This window comes from Castor canadensis, chromosome X, assembly GCF_047511655.1.
Source record: "Castor canadensis chromosome X, mCasCan1.hap1v2, whole genome shotgun sequence".
Lineage (NCBI taxonomy): Eukaryota > Metazoa > Chordata > Mammalia > Rodentia > Castoridae > Castor > Castor canadensis.
The window spans coordinates 113,146,317-113,163,812 of NC_133405.1; the positions used below are offsets into that span (position 1 = coordinate 113,146,317).

General features: G+C 33.2%; 1 protein-coding gene across 12 annotated transcripts in view; it reads left to right on the forward strand.

Moving 5' to 3' along the window:
• Window positions 1-17,496, forward strand: part of Dmd (dystrophin) — a 2,168,746-nt gene that overhangs the window by 741,622 nt on the left and 1,409,628 nt on the right. For all 12 annotated transcript variants that reach the window (XM_074062730.1, XM_074062731.1, XM_074062740.1 and 9 more), the window contains one exon: window positions 7,901-8,076. In XM_074062730.1, coding sequence (XP_073918831.1) covers window positions 7,901-8,076 — 176 coding nt within the window. The remainder of the gene's footprint in view (window positions 1-7,900; window positions 8,077-17,496) is intronic.

A 17,496-nucleotide genomic window follows, 5' to 3' on the forward strand; every position in this document is an offset into this window, starting at 1 on the left:
TTCAAAGCTTGGGATTTTGACCTTATGAAGCAGTTGCATGGCAAAAGATCAAAACATGAAAAAATCAGCTATGAAGTCTGTTCTCTTGCATTTTAAAGTCAGGTTTGGCTTGAATAATACCTGGACACAAGCTGAGGATGTTAAACTTGATGAAAAGGCAGTCTAAGAAAAAAGAAGTACTTTCTGTTTCAAAATGGTAGATAGTAACTGTTCTTATGTGGATAGCTACAATGGAAAAAGAGGACAAATGAAACATACCCTGGATTGAGTTCTATAAAAACTCAAATGATCATGTGTCTCTTAAGTTCTTTATAAATGTAATTGTTGAGATTTGCAGCTTACTTTTTCTAAATGCATGACCCCGATGAATATATTTTTTATTTTTATTGTAATTATGAAATATGAGAATCAGAAACACACTAGTTAACAGGAAAATTAAATTTAAATGATTTGAAACATTATTTTATCCATTTAACTTAAATCATATATATTGTAGAAATAGTATATTACTTATGTTTTATAATAAAGTATAGTAAATTATATTAAAAGTTCAGCATTGACAGAGAGAGAGTCACGTAAATACAAAAGTTTTATAGTTTTGTGGTTTTCAGGAAATTATATTTTTTTCTTGTTCATAAGGAAAATTTTATGACTGTTAAGTTCAAACATGTAATTCCTGTTTTGTGAATAATTTGCTATAAGGCCAATGACATTTTTTACAATATTCTCAACTATGAGGATAAATATCTTAAAGATAAAAACAAATCTACTCAGAATTCCCCAATCCTTAAATATGGCAGTTGATGTTCATGCTTTGTATGTCTATGCCTACATTCATGGATACCTAAGGCAGGAAAATAATCATTATATAATGTTTAAATCTATGTATATCACTTATGTCTTGATGAAACATTTAAGTTTTTGATAGGCACATGGAGAATTAAAAGCATGGCTGAGTATGATAAGCCAGTGAGGTACTTCTTGCTATTTTTTGTTTTATTTTTTTGCTTGCTCTTTTTTTTAGTGGGACTGGGGTTTGAACTCAGGAATTCATGCTTGCAAAGTAGGTGTTCTACCATTTGAGCTACACTTCCAGTCCATTTTGCTCTGGCTATTTTGGACATGGGGTCTCAGGAACTATTTGACTGGGTTGACCTTGAACCAAGATCCTCCAGAAGTAGCTAGGTGTGAGCCATCTGAGCCCAGCTACCAATGTTTTCCATTGTACTCAAAATACAAACAGAAAGATAAAAATGTATTAAGATGGAAGTTTATTTGCCTTTTAGTTTCTGAGTCCATTTTCATTCTTTAAAGATACAAGTTTTTATTCTTCATAAAATATTTCACACCCACAATTGGCTATACCCATTCTCAAAGCATTAGATCTCAGACCTATTGATTTATGTAATGTAGATATAATTGGTTTGTTTCTCTTCCTTTTTGCCAGTAATTTTCATTAAAAATATTCTATAGCCCTTTAGTTGACAAGCATTCTCACTGGTTCCTGAAAACCCTCTAAGCCAATAAGCCTGCCTCCAATTAAAAATATTTAATGTTTTAAATAAAATACTAGAATTACAATTAAATTCCATCATTTATTTTAGCATTCCATTTTATTTAAATGAATGCATTAACCACCTTGAATTTTTGAGTGTTCTTTGGTTAATTTCTCAGGTTAAAGATTTTATTAGAAAATTTTGATGCAACAGCTAAAATTATTTTGGAAATTATACTTTGGCTACTTCCATCTAAAATAGGTGTTTGGAATGGGCCTGTATATCAGTGGAATAGGTTTTACTCTGTAAATTCATTATTTATAATATAGCATATTGTAAATTTGCTCAATTAAGGATTAATTCTTGGATATCTCATTTCTTTTTATTATAAAATTTTTAAAAAAGGCTAAAAATATCCCAATTGCATTCTCATTCTAAATGTCAATGATATGTTTCTGTTTGCTTGAAATGTTGGATAAAACTCTGAAGTAGTGAAGAGAATTAAACTTTATCAAGTACATGAACCTCAGAGGCAGCTGGAAGATGATGACGAAAACAAAAATTTCCCCTTATTTAAAAAAGACTTACTTCTGGAATTATTACATTTCACTCATTAAGAACATACTTAAAATGCCACAAAGAAAAAATACTAAGTATTCCTATGATATATTTATTACCTAATGATGACAAATGAAATAAATATGAAAATATGAGTTCTTTTAATAACCATGTACTTAATAATATTCATTCCTAGTTACAGAATGCGTTTCATCACTTCCATGTGAAATGGTATGTAGAGGAAGTTCAAGTAGATCAGAAAAAATTAAACATCATTGCTTTTGAAATTTTGCAGGTGCTGTTAATTCAATCAGCTGCTTAAATTCTGTATTTAATATGAGTTCAGGAACCAATATGTATGTCTTCTTTCTGACACATTTTGTACCAAAGATAACTTTATATGAGGAATAAAATACATAAAATTAGAGACAATTTTACACAATGAACCTTAATTATCACATATTTTGTTTCAAAGAGAAGAATGATTTCTTTTATGATGCCTTCTGAGCATTTGACTCTAATTGTGGTCATGATTCAAATGTCAGTAACTATTCAAAAGTTTTATTGCCTTATTATTAGTATCAAAACAGGAAAGTAATCAATGTTAAAATTTAGTTACCCAGCTACTATCAGGAACTTTAGCATTTATGTGGTACACTTAGCTATGTTAGTTGCTCTGTACTCTTCCAGGAGATGTTGCATTTTATAACCTTGTGATTAATAACTTGGTCTCCTTTGCAAGCACCTTATCTTTTATCATAAGATTCTTACAGAGGTCAGTGTATAAATCTTTTCTGTTGTCTAGAGATGTGAATTTTAGCAATACCAGATTTTTGTGCCTTGTGTTATGATAGCAATAGAGATAGTTTCATGCTCAGCTAGCAATTATCAGCTAAAGCTGTTGCTACGATTATGTAGTATGTTTTAAACTGTAGCAGTACAATCACTCCATATACATTAAAATTAACATCACTCTAAACTTACATAGTATACAAACAACACAAAGTCCTCAATCCACAATTATCAACCTCGTTCATATACATATATATCTCCATATATGTATGTGTATACATGTGTGCATGTGTGTATATGTATACATATTTAATCACATTTTTCATTTGATTTATAGTAATTTAATTATAATTTGGCTGGATCAAAAAATATTTAACACTAAATTTTAATCATTCCATGTAAAGATCATGGCATATGCCACTGTGTATAGTTTCAATCTTCTGATTTTTATGCATGTATATATATGCATACAAACCCATATTTACACCACTGAAGGAAAATCGCCATTCAGAAATGTGAACAAGTGTAGGAACAGTAAGTACATTAACTGAGAGGTGGATAAAAATCATTCGGACTTGGATTTATATCTCTGCTCTGCTATGTAAAGTTGTATTTGCCTGAAGAAGTTATTCCTCATCTATAACATGGGAATTCTATTAGTATTTCTTCTGAGGCCCTTGTATGGTACTAACAACTGCCCCTTAAGCCTTTTCTTTTCTTTTCAGTACTGGTGTTTGAATTCAGGGAATACAACTTGAGCCACTCCACCAGCACTTTTTGGTGAACGATTTTTTCAAGATAGAGTCTCTCAAACTATTTGCCAGGATTGGCTTCAAAATGTGATCCTTCTGATCTCTGCTTCCTGAGTAGCTAAGATTACAGGCATGAGCCATCACACCCAGCAAGCTTTTTTACATAGAAAGTAGTTTAATAAATATTTTAAATAAAATTATGGATTCCAAACATTTAGCATAATACCTAGAACATGAAAAGAGCTCTATAATTGATACCTACAATTGTAAGTGTTAGCATCTTAGTAATAGCGAAATGATAAAATTTGATAACTAATTTTGTAAGACTTGATTCTCTTTTGTTAAATTTCTTTCATTACTCAAATAGGATATCTCAGAAAGCAAGAACTAGAAATATCTAATTCCAATATCATAGAGAATTTACAATGACAATAATATTCAATTAACTAAGTGGAAAAGTACAAGATGAAATTAAGAGATAGGCTAAAAATAAAAGAAAAATAAGAGTAGCAGCAAAGTGAAATTAAAATGTAAGAATAGGTAATAAATGCAACTTAGATGTCCTTGAGAAATTAGATACCGTGATGGAAAAGAAGTCATTCTTTTCATCGCATACCATTTTATGTCTTTAAAATTAGTTTACATGTACTTACATTTACTTTTTAAAATGTGCATTTTAAAACAAATAGAACAGAAGATGGTAAGGAAGAGCATTGTTTAAAAGCAGTTCAGTTTTTTGTTTTTTTTTTTTATTTGTTGTACTGGGGGTACATTGTGACTTTGCAGAAGTTCTTACAATATATCATAGTTGAATTAATACCCATGAAAATGACACAATCTTTTGCCCTAGAAAAATTAGGAGACTGGAGAAATATTTTTCCAAAATTTTTCACAATAGGAAAATATAAATTTTCAAAATTATATCTCATTATAATATAATGTGATATAATTCACTATATATTCAACCTCTATATAATATAATTCACTATATAATTTACTATATTTTTTTCACTATAGAAAAATTCTTAAAATTTCCATGAACCTTTAGAAAAAATAGTGGCTAATACCAAAATGTTCAATAGAGATCAATTATTATGTTCAGACATTTTATTATTTAATTCATGAAAGCAGGACTGTTTACATAATCTGTGGGCCAAGTACAAAATAAAAATGTAGGACTTATATTAAAAAACTATTAAGGGTTTCATGACGGTTATAACAGAGCATGAAAGTAAATATAGTGTCCTTCCCAGAATAGACACTGGGTATCTACATAAATTATGTACTCATGAAAGTGGCTTTTCTTGCAACACCCTTGTGAGATATGTACAATCATTCTTACTTTTCATATGAAGGAAAGAAATCAAAATCCCAAGCTAATAGCCAACTAACCCGAAATAGCACAGGAAGTGAACTGTGGACCTAAGGTTTGAGAATTGTGGAGTAGTAGTTCCAGGGCTTCTACGTCCAATAATTCTAAGAGAAACCACCTCTCAAACCTAAAGCTGTATAATTTTAAACTAAATTTTCCATTTATTTCTGCAGTTAAGGTAACTTTTAATTGCCAATCTTAACTCATTAATACTCAACTGATATTTCTTTTTTGTTGTTTTTATTGTGCTGCTGGTACATTGTGGCATTTACAAAAGTTCCTACAATATGTAAAGTATATCATACTTGAATTCACCACCCCCATCATTCTCCTTTATCCCCCCCTACCCCCCTTCCTGGAATAGTTTCAACAGGTCTCATTTTTCCATTTACCTACATGTGTGAACAGTATTTGCACATATTCACCCTCCTATGCCATTTCCCCACATCCTACCCCTCCTACTGGTACTACCCCTCCCCAGCCCCAGTACATAGGGTAGTGAGTTTTCCATTTTTAAAGACACTTAACTGACAGATCAAGGGGCTAGTATTTGGAAAACACATAAATTTGTTTTCGTGAGGACATTAGAAAGTTATTTAAAATATGTGAATAATCAAAATGGAGAAAATTGAGGGCAAGAGTATAGTTAGGTAGATTAAATTTTCTTGAATATACCTCAGACTATAGTAAGTTCACATTCTGACTGATTTATCTATCATTTTAGGGAAAGCATTAAATCCTTCTTATCAGATTTACAGTTGTCCAAATTCTAATGCATTTAGATGACAGGATTGTAATTCTAAAGATCTTAATATATAGGAAGACTTAAAATACCAATTTAAACAAAGACATTAAAATTTTCTTCTTAAAAAAGCAACATTATTTTAGGAAATGATTTATAATAAACATTCAGCAATTTAAAATTATACAGAAATATGCTCAGTACAATACATTTACCAAAGACATTATACATTCAACATATGTATCACATTCATGTAACATAATTTATTTACAATATCACCTACTGATAATAGATTTTTTCCAATAATTTACTGTTATAAATGACCTTATGAACAGGAATGAATGTTATAGCCAGTCTTCAGAAACAAAATAACTTTGTTAAGATGCTGACCAAGACAATTTGTTTTTGTAACATTTCGAAGAAACTTCCTTGATTACTGTAAGTTCAATGCATGTAATTATGACAAATTCTTATATTTTTATATGGGAGTCATTTCATAATCATTTTACAATTATCACATTACCTACTATAATGTAAAATTACTTACAATAGAAATTCAATTTTACCCATTTCTGAATGTACTGCAAGGGATATATTATCAATACATATTAGCATTTAATTGATATATTGTGATTCAGCTGCTGAATAGCATATATAATTTTCATTTGTTTTCATTGAATATAGTGCCCAAAGCCAGGATACCTTTGCTTTGAAGCACAGGCCATATTAAGGCTAGTTCTGAGCAAATAACTGATACTGCAGAGTTTGGAAATTAGATTTAATAGGGTAATGATTACTAGGCTTCATATCTTTAAAACTCTAACCGGTAGATATGACATACAACTTACTCTGTGGTGGTCCTACGTACAAAGCAAATTTTCATTAAAGGAAGTCATATAAGACAGGTTTCCATTAGGTGTTAGGAAGATCTTTGCCAATGTGAAATTTTGCTGCCATACTAAGAAAAGAGTTGTCAGCTTCTGGGAGTAGTGAATCCTATTGTTATTAGGAAGTTAAGTTAAATGACCTCCATAATCCCCCTCCTGACTATATTTTTTAACGATTCTTATGCATACATAATTAACCACTTGCACCAACTACTAAATGCCATAGGGAAATTTAGTATATGACTAATTGCTTTATATCTTGATTATATGGAGTATGTTTTGAGAGCAATTATTAATTGTTTATACATAATGAATTCTCCCCTGCTTTTGTAGGGTCAATATGTGATTATTTTCTTATTTTTCTATCCCAATGGAAATGAAGTCACATTTTCATTTACAGTGTTCTAGTGATGGTAGTACAGACAGATCCATATCTTACTATTGTTCTGTTAAAAATGATGTTTTACCTTCCTCATAAGATTTTCTATATTCTTAAATGCAAAGTGCAAATTTGATTAAAAATATGTGTATATGTATATAATATTTGATGTCATTTCCCTTAATACTACATGGGCACATCTATCCAATTTCAAAATGCATATTAGTAAGAAAATATTGTATACAATTATGCTTGAGTTTGTATTTTAAACATCATTAAAAACTTTTGCTTCTTGCATTCTGCTTTAATTTTAACATAACATGCCAGTGAATTATATATTTAAATTTCCTTGAGACTCAGTGATTCTGAATAATGAACCTATGAAGATCTTAGAGAAGATAAAGTCTGCATTTAGCACATGTAGAAGTTCAGTATCTTTTAGTGTACTTTTATTTTTTGGTAGTGTCAAAAGGATATCAGGATAGAAATCCTTCTAGCCTTACCTTGTATACAGATGTGCCTTGTCCAAAGGGTAACATTTTTTAAAATATGCGAACAAAAGCAGTTTGTACTCAAAATATCACAACAAAGGATTTAATTACTTTACTTTTAATTACCAATTTGGAAGCTGAAATCAGAAAATCCTCATTTGTACCCTATATTTCCTATAGTCTGACCAATAAATTGAAGAGGGACTAAGTTTAGTTCTAGTTTTGAAATTACTTAGCTTTGCTCTTTCAGACAACATAACTTAAGTCAGATAAAACAGTTTGATTTGGGTTCAATACGGTGCTGTTTTGATCTGAAGGTGGATCTACCAACAAGCACGAACAGTTTCTCATTATTTTCCTTCACTAGGCCAAGCAGTCTTTACTGAAGTCTTTCAAGCAATGTCTGACCTCTGTTTCAATACCTCTCACAGATTTCACAGGCTGTCACCACCACTCAGCCATCACTAACACAGACAACTGTAATGGAAACGGTAACTATGGTGACAAGGAGGGAACAAATCCTGGTAAAGCATGCCCAAGAGGAACTTCCACCCCCACCTCCCCAAAAGAAACGGCAGATTATTGTGGATTCTGAAATTAGGAAAAGGTGAGAGCATTTTATCTGTGGCTTTATTTACAAATGAAGATTCATTTTAAGCAGGAACAGCTGTTTTGAAGGTAGTGTTTTTACTTAAAATAATATTCTAGAATCCTTGGGTGCTTGTAATGTCAGCTAATTTTGTAAGAAAATAATGAAGTTTTGAAATTTCCCAAAGAAGTCCGTCCCAACAAATACTGAATGCATAATGAAAATTTTGTTTTCTGAATTGAAAGAATAAATTGAAAGAAGACACCACAGGTGATGAACTGTCATTGAAGCATTTTAATCCTGAAAATGTCCTTAAAAAAAATATAAAAGGGCCTGCTTGTTTCAGCCTTCATTTTGCATTATATGTCTTTCTTCCAGTAATGGAAAGTGCATTTTCTTCTAGAAGTACACCTCTAATAGATGAGATCCTTTCTTCTAGTTTATGAGAACATAATGTCTCAATCTGCACATCCTAAATCAGGAGTAATTACAGAACAGATTTCCTGTTCTTTGATATTTATAAAGTCTTATCTTGAAGGTGTTAGAATTTTTAACTGATGTTTTGAGGATTTTCTCAACTAGACATTGTAGATAAGTTAGGTATTATGTAAATCGATGGATATATTAAAAAGATGGCAATAAAATTTCATAGAGGCAAAGCTAGCATGAAAATCATAAAATGGAACAATTTTTATTTCATTTCAGTTATTGTAACTCTAAGATTAAGAAAGAACATTGAAATATGCCTTCTGTTTCTAAGTAGCATATGTTCAGGAATGCATGGAACACTTGACGTTCAAATTTGCATATACCAGGGTATAGAAGTTAGGGAAGAACACATATCTAAAAATAGTGTGTCAGATGTTCCATGCAAAGGAGAAAGAAATATCTAGAAAATTATTTGAATACATTATTTTGGGGCTTCTACATTAATTCATTACTTATGACTTGCTTTGAAAATTCCATTAGGCCTTTTTATTCCTGGTCGTGTCCATATGGCTGAGCAAATCATCTAGTCCAACGCTTAGCAAATTAAGGCCTATAGGCTAAATCCAGCCTGTTGCCCGTTTTTGTATGGCTCATAACCTTTGAATTGATTTCACATTTTTAAATGCTGAAAATAATAAAAAAATCATACTTCATAACTTGATAATTATGGGAAGTTCAAATTTCAGTGTCTGTAAGCAATGATTTAGTGGAACACAGCAATACTTATTCAAACATGTATCATCTATTACTGCTTTCACATTAGAATGGTGATGTTTGAAAAATGTAACGAACTTTATGGCCCACAAAACTCAAAGTATTTACTGTCTGAACTGTCACCAAAAATGTTTGTTGATTCTTGTTCTAATGAAATGGTTCTCACACTCTGAATATCTTAGTGCATTTTGTTTTAGGCAAGTAAATTCCATATATTCTATTCATGATTGTGATTGAAATTTTAACATGGACTGGTGGAGGACAAATCATAATGGTCCAAACAAAATTTACTTTTTATTATTCCTAATACCATGTATATTAATTTGTTTAGTATCACATTAAATATGTGTGTATAGACAATGCTTAGTGGATACATGGATTTATGGATACTTTGCAACAATCAAACAACTTTCCATCAGTTCTTTAAGCGAAGTAAAACTTAATTTACTAATCTCAATATCTTCAGAAATTGCTTTATACAGAAACTGACAAGGCAAGTTGACCCATGTTAACCTTAGTCTTCAAAGATAAAAATAAAACATAACACTTATTGAGGATTTTATTATGTGCTCAGCACTAGATTCAGTGCTTTATCTGAATACTATTTGTCCTAATATTCTTCTGTGATAGATGTGACTATTATTACTATTATCTATAACTGCAGAGGGACTAATCTAAGATTTCAACTGTGGTGGCCTGGCTCTGTACAGGAATGTGTAGGAAAATGTCTCTTTAGTAGGGATATGACTAAGGTGATATTATGTCTTAGTTTGCCTGAAACTATCTAATTATGCCTATCCCAGCATAATTATATTTAACACTAACTTTCACTCTTAAATTTGTACTGTTTTGAACAGCATAATTATATAGACACTCTATATTAATGAATTGAAACTGAACAAAAGAGTTAAAGATGAAGCATTTAGAAACAATTAAATTCAGTAATTGATAATTATCTACGGGATGGAATAGGTTATGATAATGGTTAAAGAGGCATCATGTAAACATGACTGAAAACTCTATTATACCTCATGTCCCTCTCTCATCCCAGGTGAGAACCACTAACATTTTACTCTGAGTACTGTAATTGTGACAATCTACTGAATTATTTTCTTTTTAAAAATGTGTTCTTTTTCAACTTTTACAATACATGTCCCTTACATATATTACTTGTTTTCTTCTCTGCCTGTTCACTATGGGAATAGCTCAAAAATTTATCTTTGTCCTTTGACTTTTTTATCTTAATTGTCTATTCTAATTGATTCAAGTCTGACTCTAAGTGAATGACTCTCCAATTGTGTAGCTCCATATTTGAATCTCTGCCTCAAATTTTAGCTTTGTACTTCTAAAGCTGTGATCTGGCTATTTCTACTTCTGCTATCCAGCCATTGTCTTGATTTTCATTTTTATTGCTGCCAATGAACCATATCTATGTATACATTGCACACAAAGTTTAATTATTATAATTCATTGCCTGTGTGTCTAAATGAGCAACTAATATTGAGAAATCATGACCTTTGGAATAAGAATTACTCAGGTTTGAAATATGCCTATTTTTTTAGTAACTTATGATCTCAAGCAAATTACATAAGACCTGTGCCTCAGATTCAATATTTTTACTTTATAAAACACTATCAGGAGTAAGTAAGAAACACTGAATATGGTGCTTATAAAGTAATAAATATTCAATAAATGCAATGGGCATTATGCTGATTGTTTGGTTATGGTGAAGTAGGTAAAGATGGAGAGATGGTGATGGAGTAAATGCTGGATGGAGTTAGGAGAGGTGGAAGTGATTGATGATGGTGAAGTTAGAGGTGAACATGATTGTGCTGGTGGTAGAGATGGTAGACATAGAATTGATGAAAAATTCAATAAGCGTCATGTCAAACATTTAGTAAAAATACCTAAAACTTATTTTCCTCTTCAAAACAGAATTTGCCACCCGGTTTTTCTAGTTCTGTCAATTTCTTTCTCTTACTTTATTCCTTATGAATTTTATTATACTACATTACATTATTTAAAAAGTGTCAGCATTTCAAATTTTTTCTGGACATTCTGTCGACTTTATAACTTAAGCTATTTACTTCCCTTGGGTGAGGCTTCTCCCCTTTCTAATTAATCTCCCTAAAATTTATATATGCAACACTTTGCCTTTATTTTGTCCCTATAGACATGAAATCCCTGTAACTTCAATTGTCTACAGAATAAAACACAAACCCATTTTTAATGGTATTCAATATTATTCTTATTCTCCCACCAAATTTAGTACTAGCTTCCCATCACAAAAGTTGTCATCACCATGCACAATAAAAGAAGCCTGTCATCATACTTCTTTATATTTTATTTAAATTCCATTTAGTAAGCACCAGTTAATAAATAACTAATAAATATCTATTGAAAGAGTAAATGTTACATACAATTCAACTAGTTGAAGTAACTACCATTTGGCTTTCTAATATCATATAAAAATTATACTTAGCTCTTCTGGAATTATCCTTAATAATATGACAATTCAAATAAACTTTAATTATAATTTTACCCATTAAGCTATTATTGTTTATTCAAAACAGGGATTTTAAAATTCAGGTTTGTCCTATGGTATACTTTGTTAATTGTCTAAGGTGCATTTACTTGATTCCTTAATAATTATGTAGTTTCTACAGATGTTGTGTTTACTGTCCTCTTTACACTGATATTTACAAAGATGTTTGATGATTTGGGTCACAAGGTAATTATTTCTAATAGTAAATTATCCCTGTAGTTCAGAGATATTATTTTGCATATAGGTACTTGCCAGAGCATGAAAGTCAGACTATGTTAAAAGTAGATTTATTATGTAGTTAATGGGTATTTATGCAGGAGATAAGTTTCTAATCATGAAGCAGTTATTTTAAGGGATTTTCACAAATTTCATTTACATTTTTGTATCAACCAAGCAAAACCAATGGCAAATTTAATCTTTTTTTAAGTAATTGCCATCTCAGTGAAGATCATTTCCCAAGTAAAGTGTTAATAGTGAGCATCTTTGACCTTAAGGACACTGTAGAGGCATTTAGAAATATCCAGTTTCACCTGATCTTTTTTTCTCATTGCTAGGGTAAGCAGAGAGTGCTTCCTTTGGCCATATACCACATGCGTACAAAGTAACTGTGGACTGGCTGGACCATAGTTCTGCATTATTATTTTATATTCTATTTTTCAGAGGCTTTTTTAATAATTTATTTCACTTTTTTTCATTTTGTGGCTGCTGCCCAGATAACATTAACTCATGTCACATCCTGGGAAAGGAGATAAATAAATGTTAAATAAGAACTCTCTTTCTGAAGCTTTATGATAATTATGCTTAGAAAATTATTATTCTAACTTTGGTTCTTAAACTAAAATCTGAAAGTAATGCATTAAAACATATCAACATATTGGAAGAAGCTCATTAGATGATTATTGTGTCTATGAGCTATTTAAAAAAGAAACTTCTATAGGAAAAATCGATCTTAATATATTTGGGGTGCTGGACTTAGTAATAACATTTTGTTCTGTGGTCCAGTCCAGAAAAACAAAATATTTTTAATGAATTGCTTCTTTTATCCTAAGGAAATTAAGCTTGTCCAGGATTACAGGTTAATTGAGGTCCAGAAAGGTTAAATAACTTGCTTTCATTTGCAAAATACTTTGCTGACTTTCTTAATTTCCATTCCAGTATTATAGTTGCAATGCCATAATTTTTTTTAATGTATTAGAGTCAGATGACCTTGGTTAGGAACTCAAATTTCAGTTTTAAAAATTTTTTTTGTGAAGATTGGTGATTTTTTTTTTATACTGGGGCTTGAACTCAGGGCATACATCTTGAGCCACTCCACCAGCCCTTTTTTGTGAAGGGTTTTTTTTGAGATAGGGTCTCTCGAGCTATTTGCCTGGAAATGACTTCTAACTGCAATCTTCCTGATCTCTGCTTCCTGAGTAGCTAGGATTATAGGCATAAGCCATTGGCACCTGGCTATTTGATATTCTTAAAGTTATTTTGTCATATAAGTCAAGAATAAGTCAATAACCATGTTGCAGAATGTAGTTATGTGAGTTCATGAGATGCAATAAGGGACTAAAAAGCACTCACAGTAGGGGTACTCAAAGAGCAGTCTGCAAAATGGCAACAACACTTGGGAGTTTGTTTGAAATGCAGATTTGTGGGAGGGGGGATGAATTTCCAAATCTGCTGCATCAGAAATTGTAATTGGGCCTAGTAATCTTTTCCAAGCTTTCCAGGTCCTTCTGATATACCATCAAGCTTAGGAACTCTTACATTAGAACAGTAGTTCTCTCATACTTCTAGAATGCATCAGAATAATCTAGAGGGCTTGTGAAAAAGTGGCCTTCTGTTTCCACAGGAGTTTTGGATTTACTAGGTCTGGGGCAGTTATAATTAAGTTGGTTTTCAGTACATTCCCCACATCAGAGTCAAATAAAGGGACCATCAACTCCATGATAGGCTAAATGAAGCCATTGTCCTATATTGTGACACCCAGGTTGTTCTATGTTGCAGTGATCTATTCAGATGACTGCTTCATTCACTAGATACAATGTTAACTGGCCAGGGTTCAGTTCTTATTCCTTAACCATGGTCTTCTGTAAGCTAGATGCTTAAAGAATGGTTTTTTTTTTCCAACAGGAGTAGTAAGTTTTGATATTCTATTATTCAGTAGAATGTCTATAGTTAATGTATTAACTTTAGTTAATATCTATACTATTAATACTCAAAATTAATATATGGTATGTTTCAAAGTAACTGTGAGAGAGGACTTGGAATGTCCTTCTCACAAAAAAGGAAAAATAATTTGAGAGGATAGATAAGTATACATGTATTGAAACAGCACATTATACCCGTAAATATGGACAATGATTATATGTCAATTCAGAATTTATAAAAAGGAAGTTCAATATAATGTGAATTGTTCCTATAAGATAGCACTTATAACTCTGGATGTCTAGTTATAGAAGGTATATGAAAATGTACTATGTCAGAATAGATACTAAAGGTGCCACATTCCCAGAGTTGTGACATACTGTTTTATTTACTTCCTAAATGAAGAAAATGATAATCTGATTGCCTTATTCCTCTATAATGTTACATGCCGGTGTTGAGGGTCCTTGCCTTCACAAGCCAGAGAACTGGCTCATGAGGCAGCTGAATGATGAGCCAAAGGTGGTATATAAAGTGGGATTTATTAGAGAGAAAGGAAAGGCTACAGCTAAGGTACTGCAGCGGAGCCTGGAAGCCAGTGGTTCTCTGTTCAGGTGAAGGCTGGGGTTTTTATGGACGTTCTAACTCTGGGTTGAGTGGGTTTTTCTCATTGGCCATGAATTTGTGGGCTTTCTCAGGTGAACTGGTTTGGTTTGCACCTTTATTGGGGAAAGGGAACAATCTTGAGAGCATTTTGCTCATCAGCCCTGTGGCAGATCTGTATGTCTCCTTTAGGATGCAGGAATACAGGCCTCCATCTCCTCAAGATGTAGGAATGATATTGCTCTCCATGGGGGATGGGATACTCACTCATCTGCCTTAGGTCTCCAGACCCAACAAAGCCCCCCTCTGAGACAAGCACCCAACTGCTGTTGGGGAGAGGGGTGATGATGACTCATCTAGCCTGCTTCATGCTGACAATGGGGCAATGGGGGGATAGGGGAGAGGGTACTTGTCTCAGGGGTTGACCTGTGTAGTCTCCAGGGGCCCCAATAGAATGGGACAGAAGGCTCATGCCTAGGCAGAGGTGAGTATTCCTTAACTAAAAGCTGGAGTTTGATCCATTGGACCTGTTGAGATATAATTCTGGAGAGAGCATTTATTATACAAGACCCAAATAGGAATATTAGTAGGAGCATAAAAAGGTTTCTGGTAAGGGCTGTATATCTAGGGATCTAGATTTTACAAAATCCTGTGACTCCCAAGAAAGCTCTAAGCTGCTTTATGGTATGGGGGAGTGGGAAACAGAGGATTGGGTTGATTCCCTCATGACTCAGGGAGTGAGTCTGTCCCTTTAAGAACACACCTAGGTAGTCGACCTGTGGGAGGCAGGGGCTGTCAGGATTTAGGTTAAATGTAACACTTTTGGATAAAAGAGAGCTTTAGCTCATTATTTTATATAAATTGACACTTTTAAATTTGTAAATGTTTGTACCATATTTAGATAAAGTATAGACACAACACGTTAAAAGGTGGTCATTTAAGACACATGAGCAAATACATAAATGAACTCTGATTTAGTAGTACTTGAAGCTTGCTTGACAAGATCAACAGAAAACACAAGTAATTTCTTTGATAAAATGTTTCCCTATAACAGTTTTTTTGTAGATGTTACTTAGAGCAGAAAAATATTAAGATAAACTTGTTATTTTATAGACAGAGAATTAGATTTTAGTTTGATATGACCCTAAAAATCTTTTAGGCAACTCTTAGATTATAGTCAACTTTAACTTTATCACACACTGTAGCTTTTTAGTATATACTTTTAAAACTTACTCAGACCTTCATATAATATTTTGAACCCTCTGATGGTTTGTCCTTATCCCTCCTCTCCATATTTAGAACAATCTTTAAGACAAACCCTCTTTATAAAATTCTTTCTCATCCAAAAAAAATTCTTTTTTTTCCTTTAACTTCTTAAAAAATACACTCAATACCTGTCTATATCCTTTACACTCGTTTACATCAATCCATAGGAGATGGCACCTCACCTTCTATCTGGAGACACGGGCACTTAGTCCTCCAGTGGTTAACTTTGCAGAGAGGGTAGAGTCCTGGTTGGGTGCAGGGCGGTCTCCCCTTAAGCATTCTCTGCAGAAATGTCCCTCCTGTCCACCACGGTAGCAAACTCGAGATGCAGGCCCCAGTCGGATGGGGGCAGCAATGAGGTCATGTCTCTTACCTTTCTCTCTGTTAGTAACATCCTGGTTATAGTATGCAGAAATGGCTAGCTGTATTAGTTGATCCAATTACTTTTTTCCTTCAGCGGCAGACTTTGTTTTCTATGAATATCTAAGGCTGACTGTTAGAAACTTATCTTTGAGGAGAACCTCTCCCACCTGTGACTCTGGTTCCCCTGTGGTATGCTTTCTGATAATGTCCTTAAGACACTGTAGAAAGGTAAGGGGTTTTCTTCAGGGCCTTGCTGTACTACCTGGGAATAATTTAGAGGTTTGATTTTGGTCCTTTTTAGCCCTTTCACTATGAGATGGATTAAATGACATTGACGCCATTTATCCTTCTCACCATTTTTTTTTGATTTAGCAATGCTGGGGAATTGAACCCAGGATTTTGCACATGTTGGGCAGACATTCTCCCACTGAGCTACATCCTCAGCCCCAAATATCTTTGTTGTCTTTGGCTGTACTGAGATTTGAACTCAGGGCTTTATGCCTGCAAAGTGGCACTCTACTGCTTGAGCCACTTCACCAGCCCCTTTACCATTCTGATTTTCAGTGTGGATCTATCAAGGGGATTGCCTGTGCCCCTGTAGTTATAGGCACTTTTATTCCCAGGTGCCATGGGTATTGGGGCTCATTGTAAATGGTAATCATTTCCAACCTGAGTGGCCTGTGCCAGAACCCACTGCTTTTCTAATGAGGAAAGAATCTAATAGAAACATAATATCCTTTCATGCCAATTTAAAGATTTGGATCACAGAGATAAAGGTTTGAATGTATTGATCTGGTGTATCAATATAGCTGTCCAGATTTTTTTTTAATTTCCCTTAGACCTGATAGCTGGAAGGCGGCATAGATTTGCCCTCTTCCTACCATTACCTGTTGAAGGGGGAAGCACCCATTAGGAGTTTCTGAATATTAGTGTGGCTTAGAAGGTAGGGCAGAGGGTGGAGCAGTAGGGGTGGGCCTTGTCATTGATAAGGGGACATTTCTGGTCTTCCTTTTCCATGTTTATCCTGTGGCTTACAAAGAAAGGCTAGTATTTGAGTATCTAGATAGCAATTGTGGAGCCAATCTGGGTGGTCTTGGAGATAAAAGAAAATTTGTATAAAGGACCTCAGCTTACTTTTTCCTCCCTTTTACAGAAAAGGTCTATTTGGAGTATGGTATTACAATTTAAGGAACTCTATGAAGGCTTCTTCTCTTGGTCACCCAAAGTATACTGAGGCCAGGCCTCAGTACAAATCTTCCAACATTTCCTTTCAATGTTTTAATAGACAGGCCAGAAGACTGGAAGGGGGCAGGTCCATCTAGAAA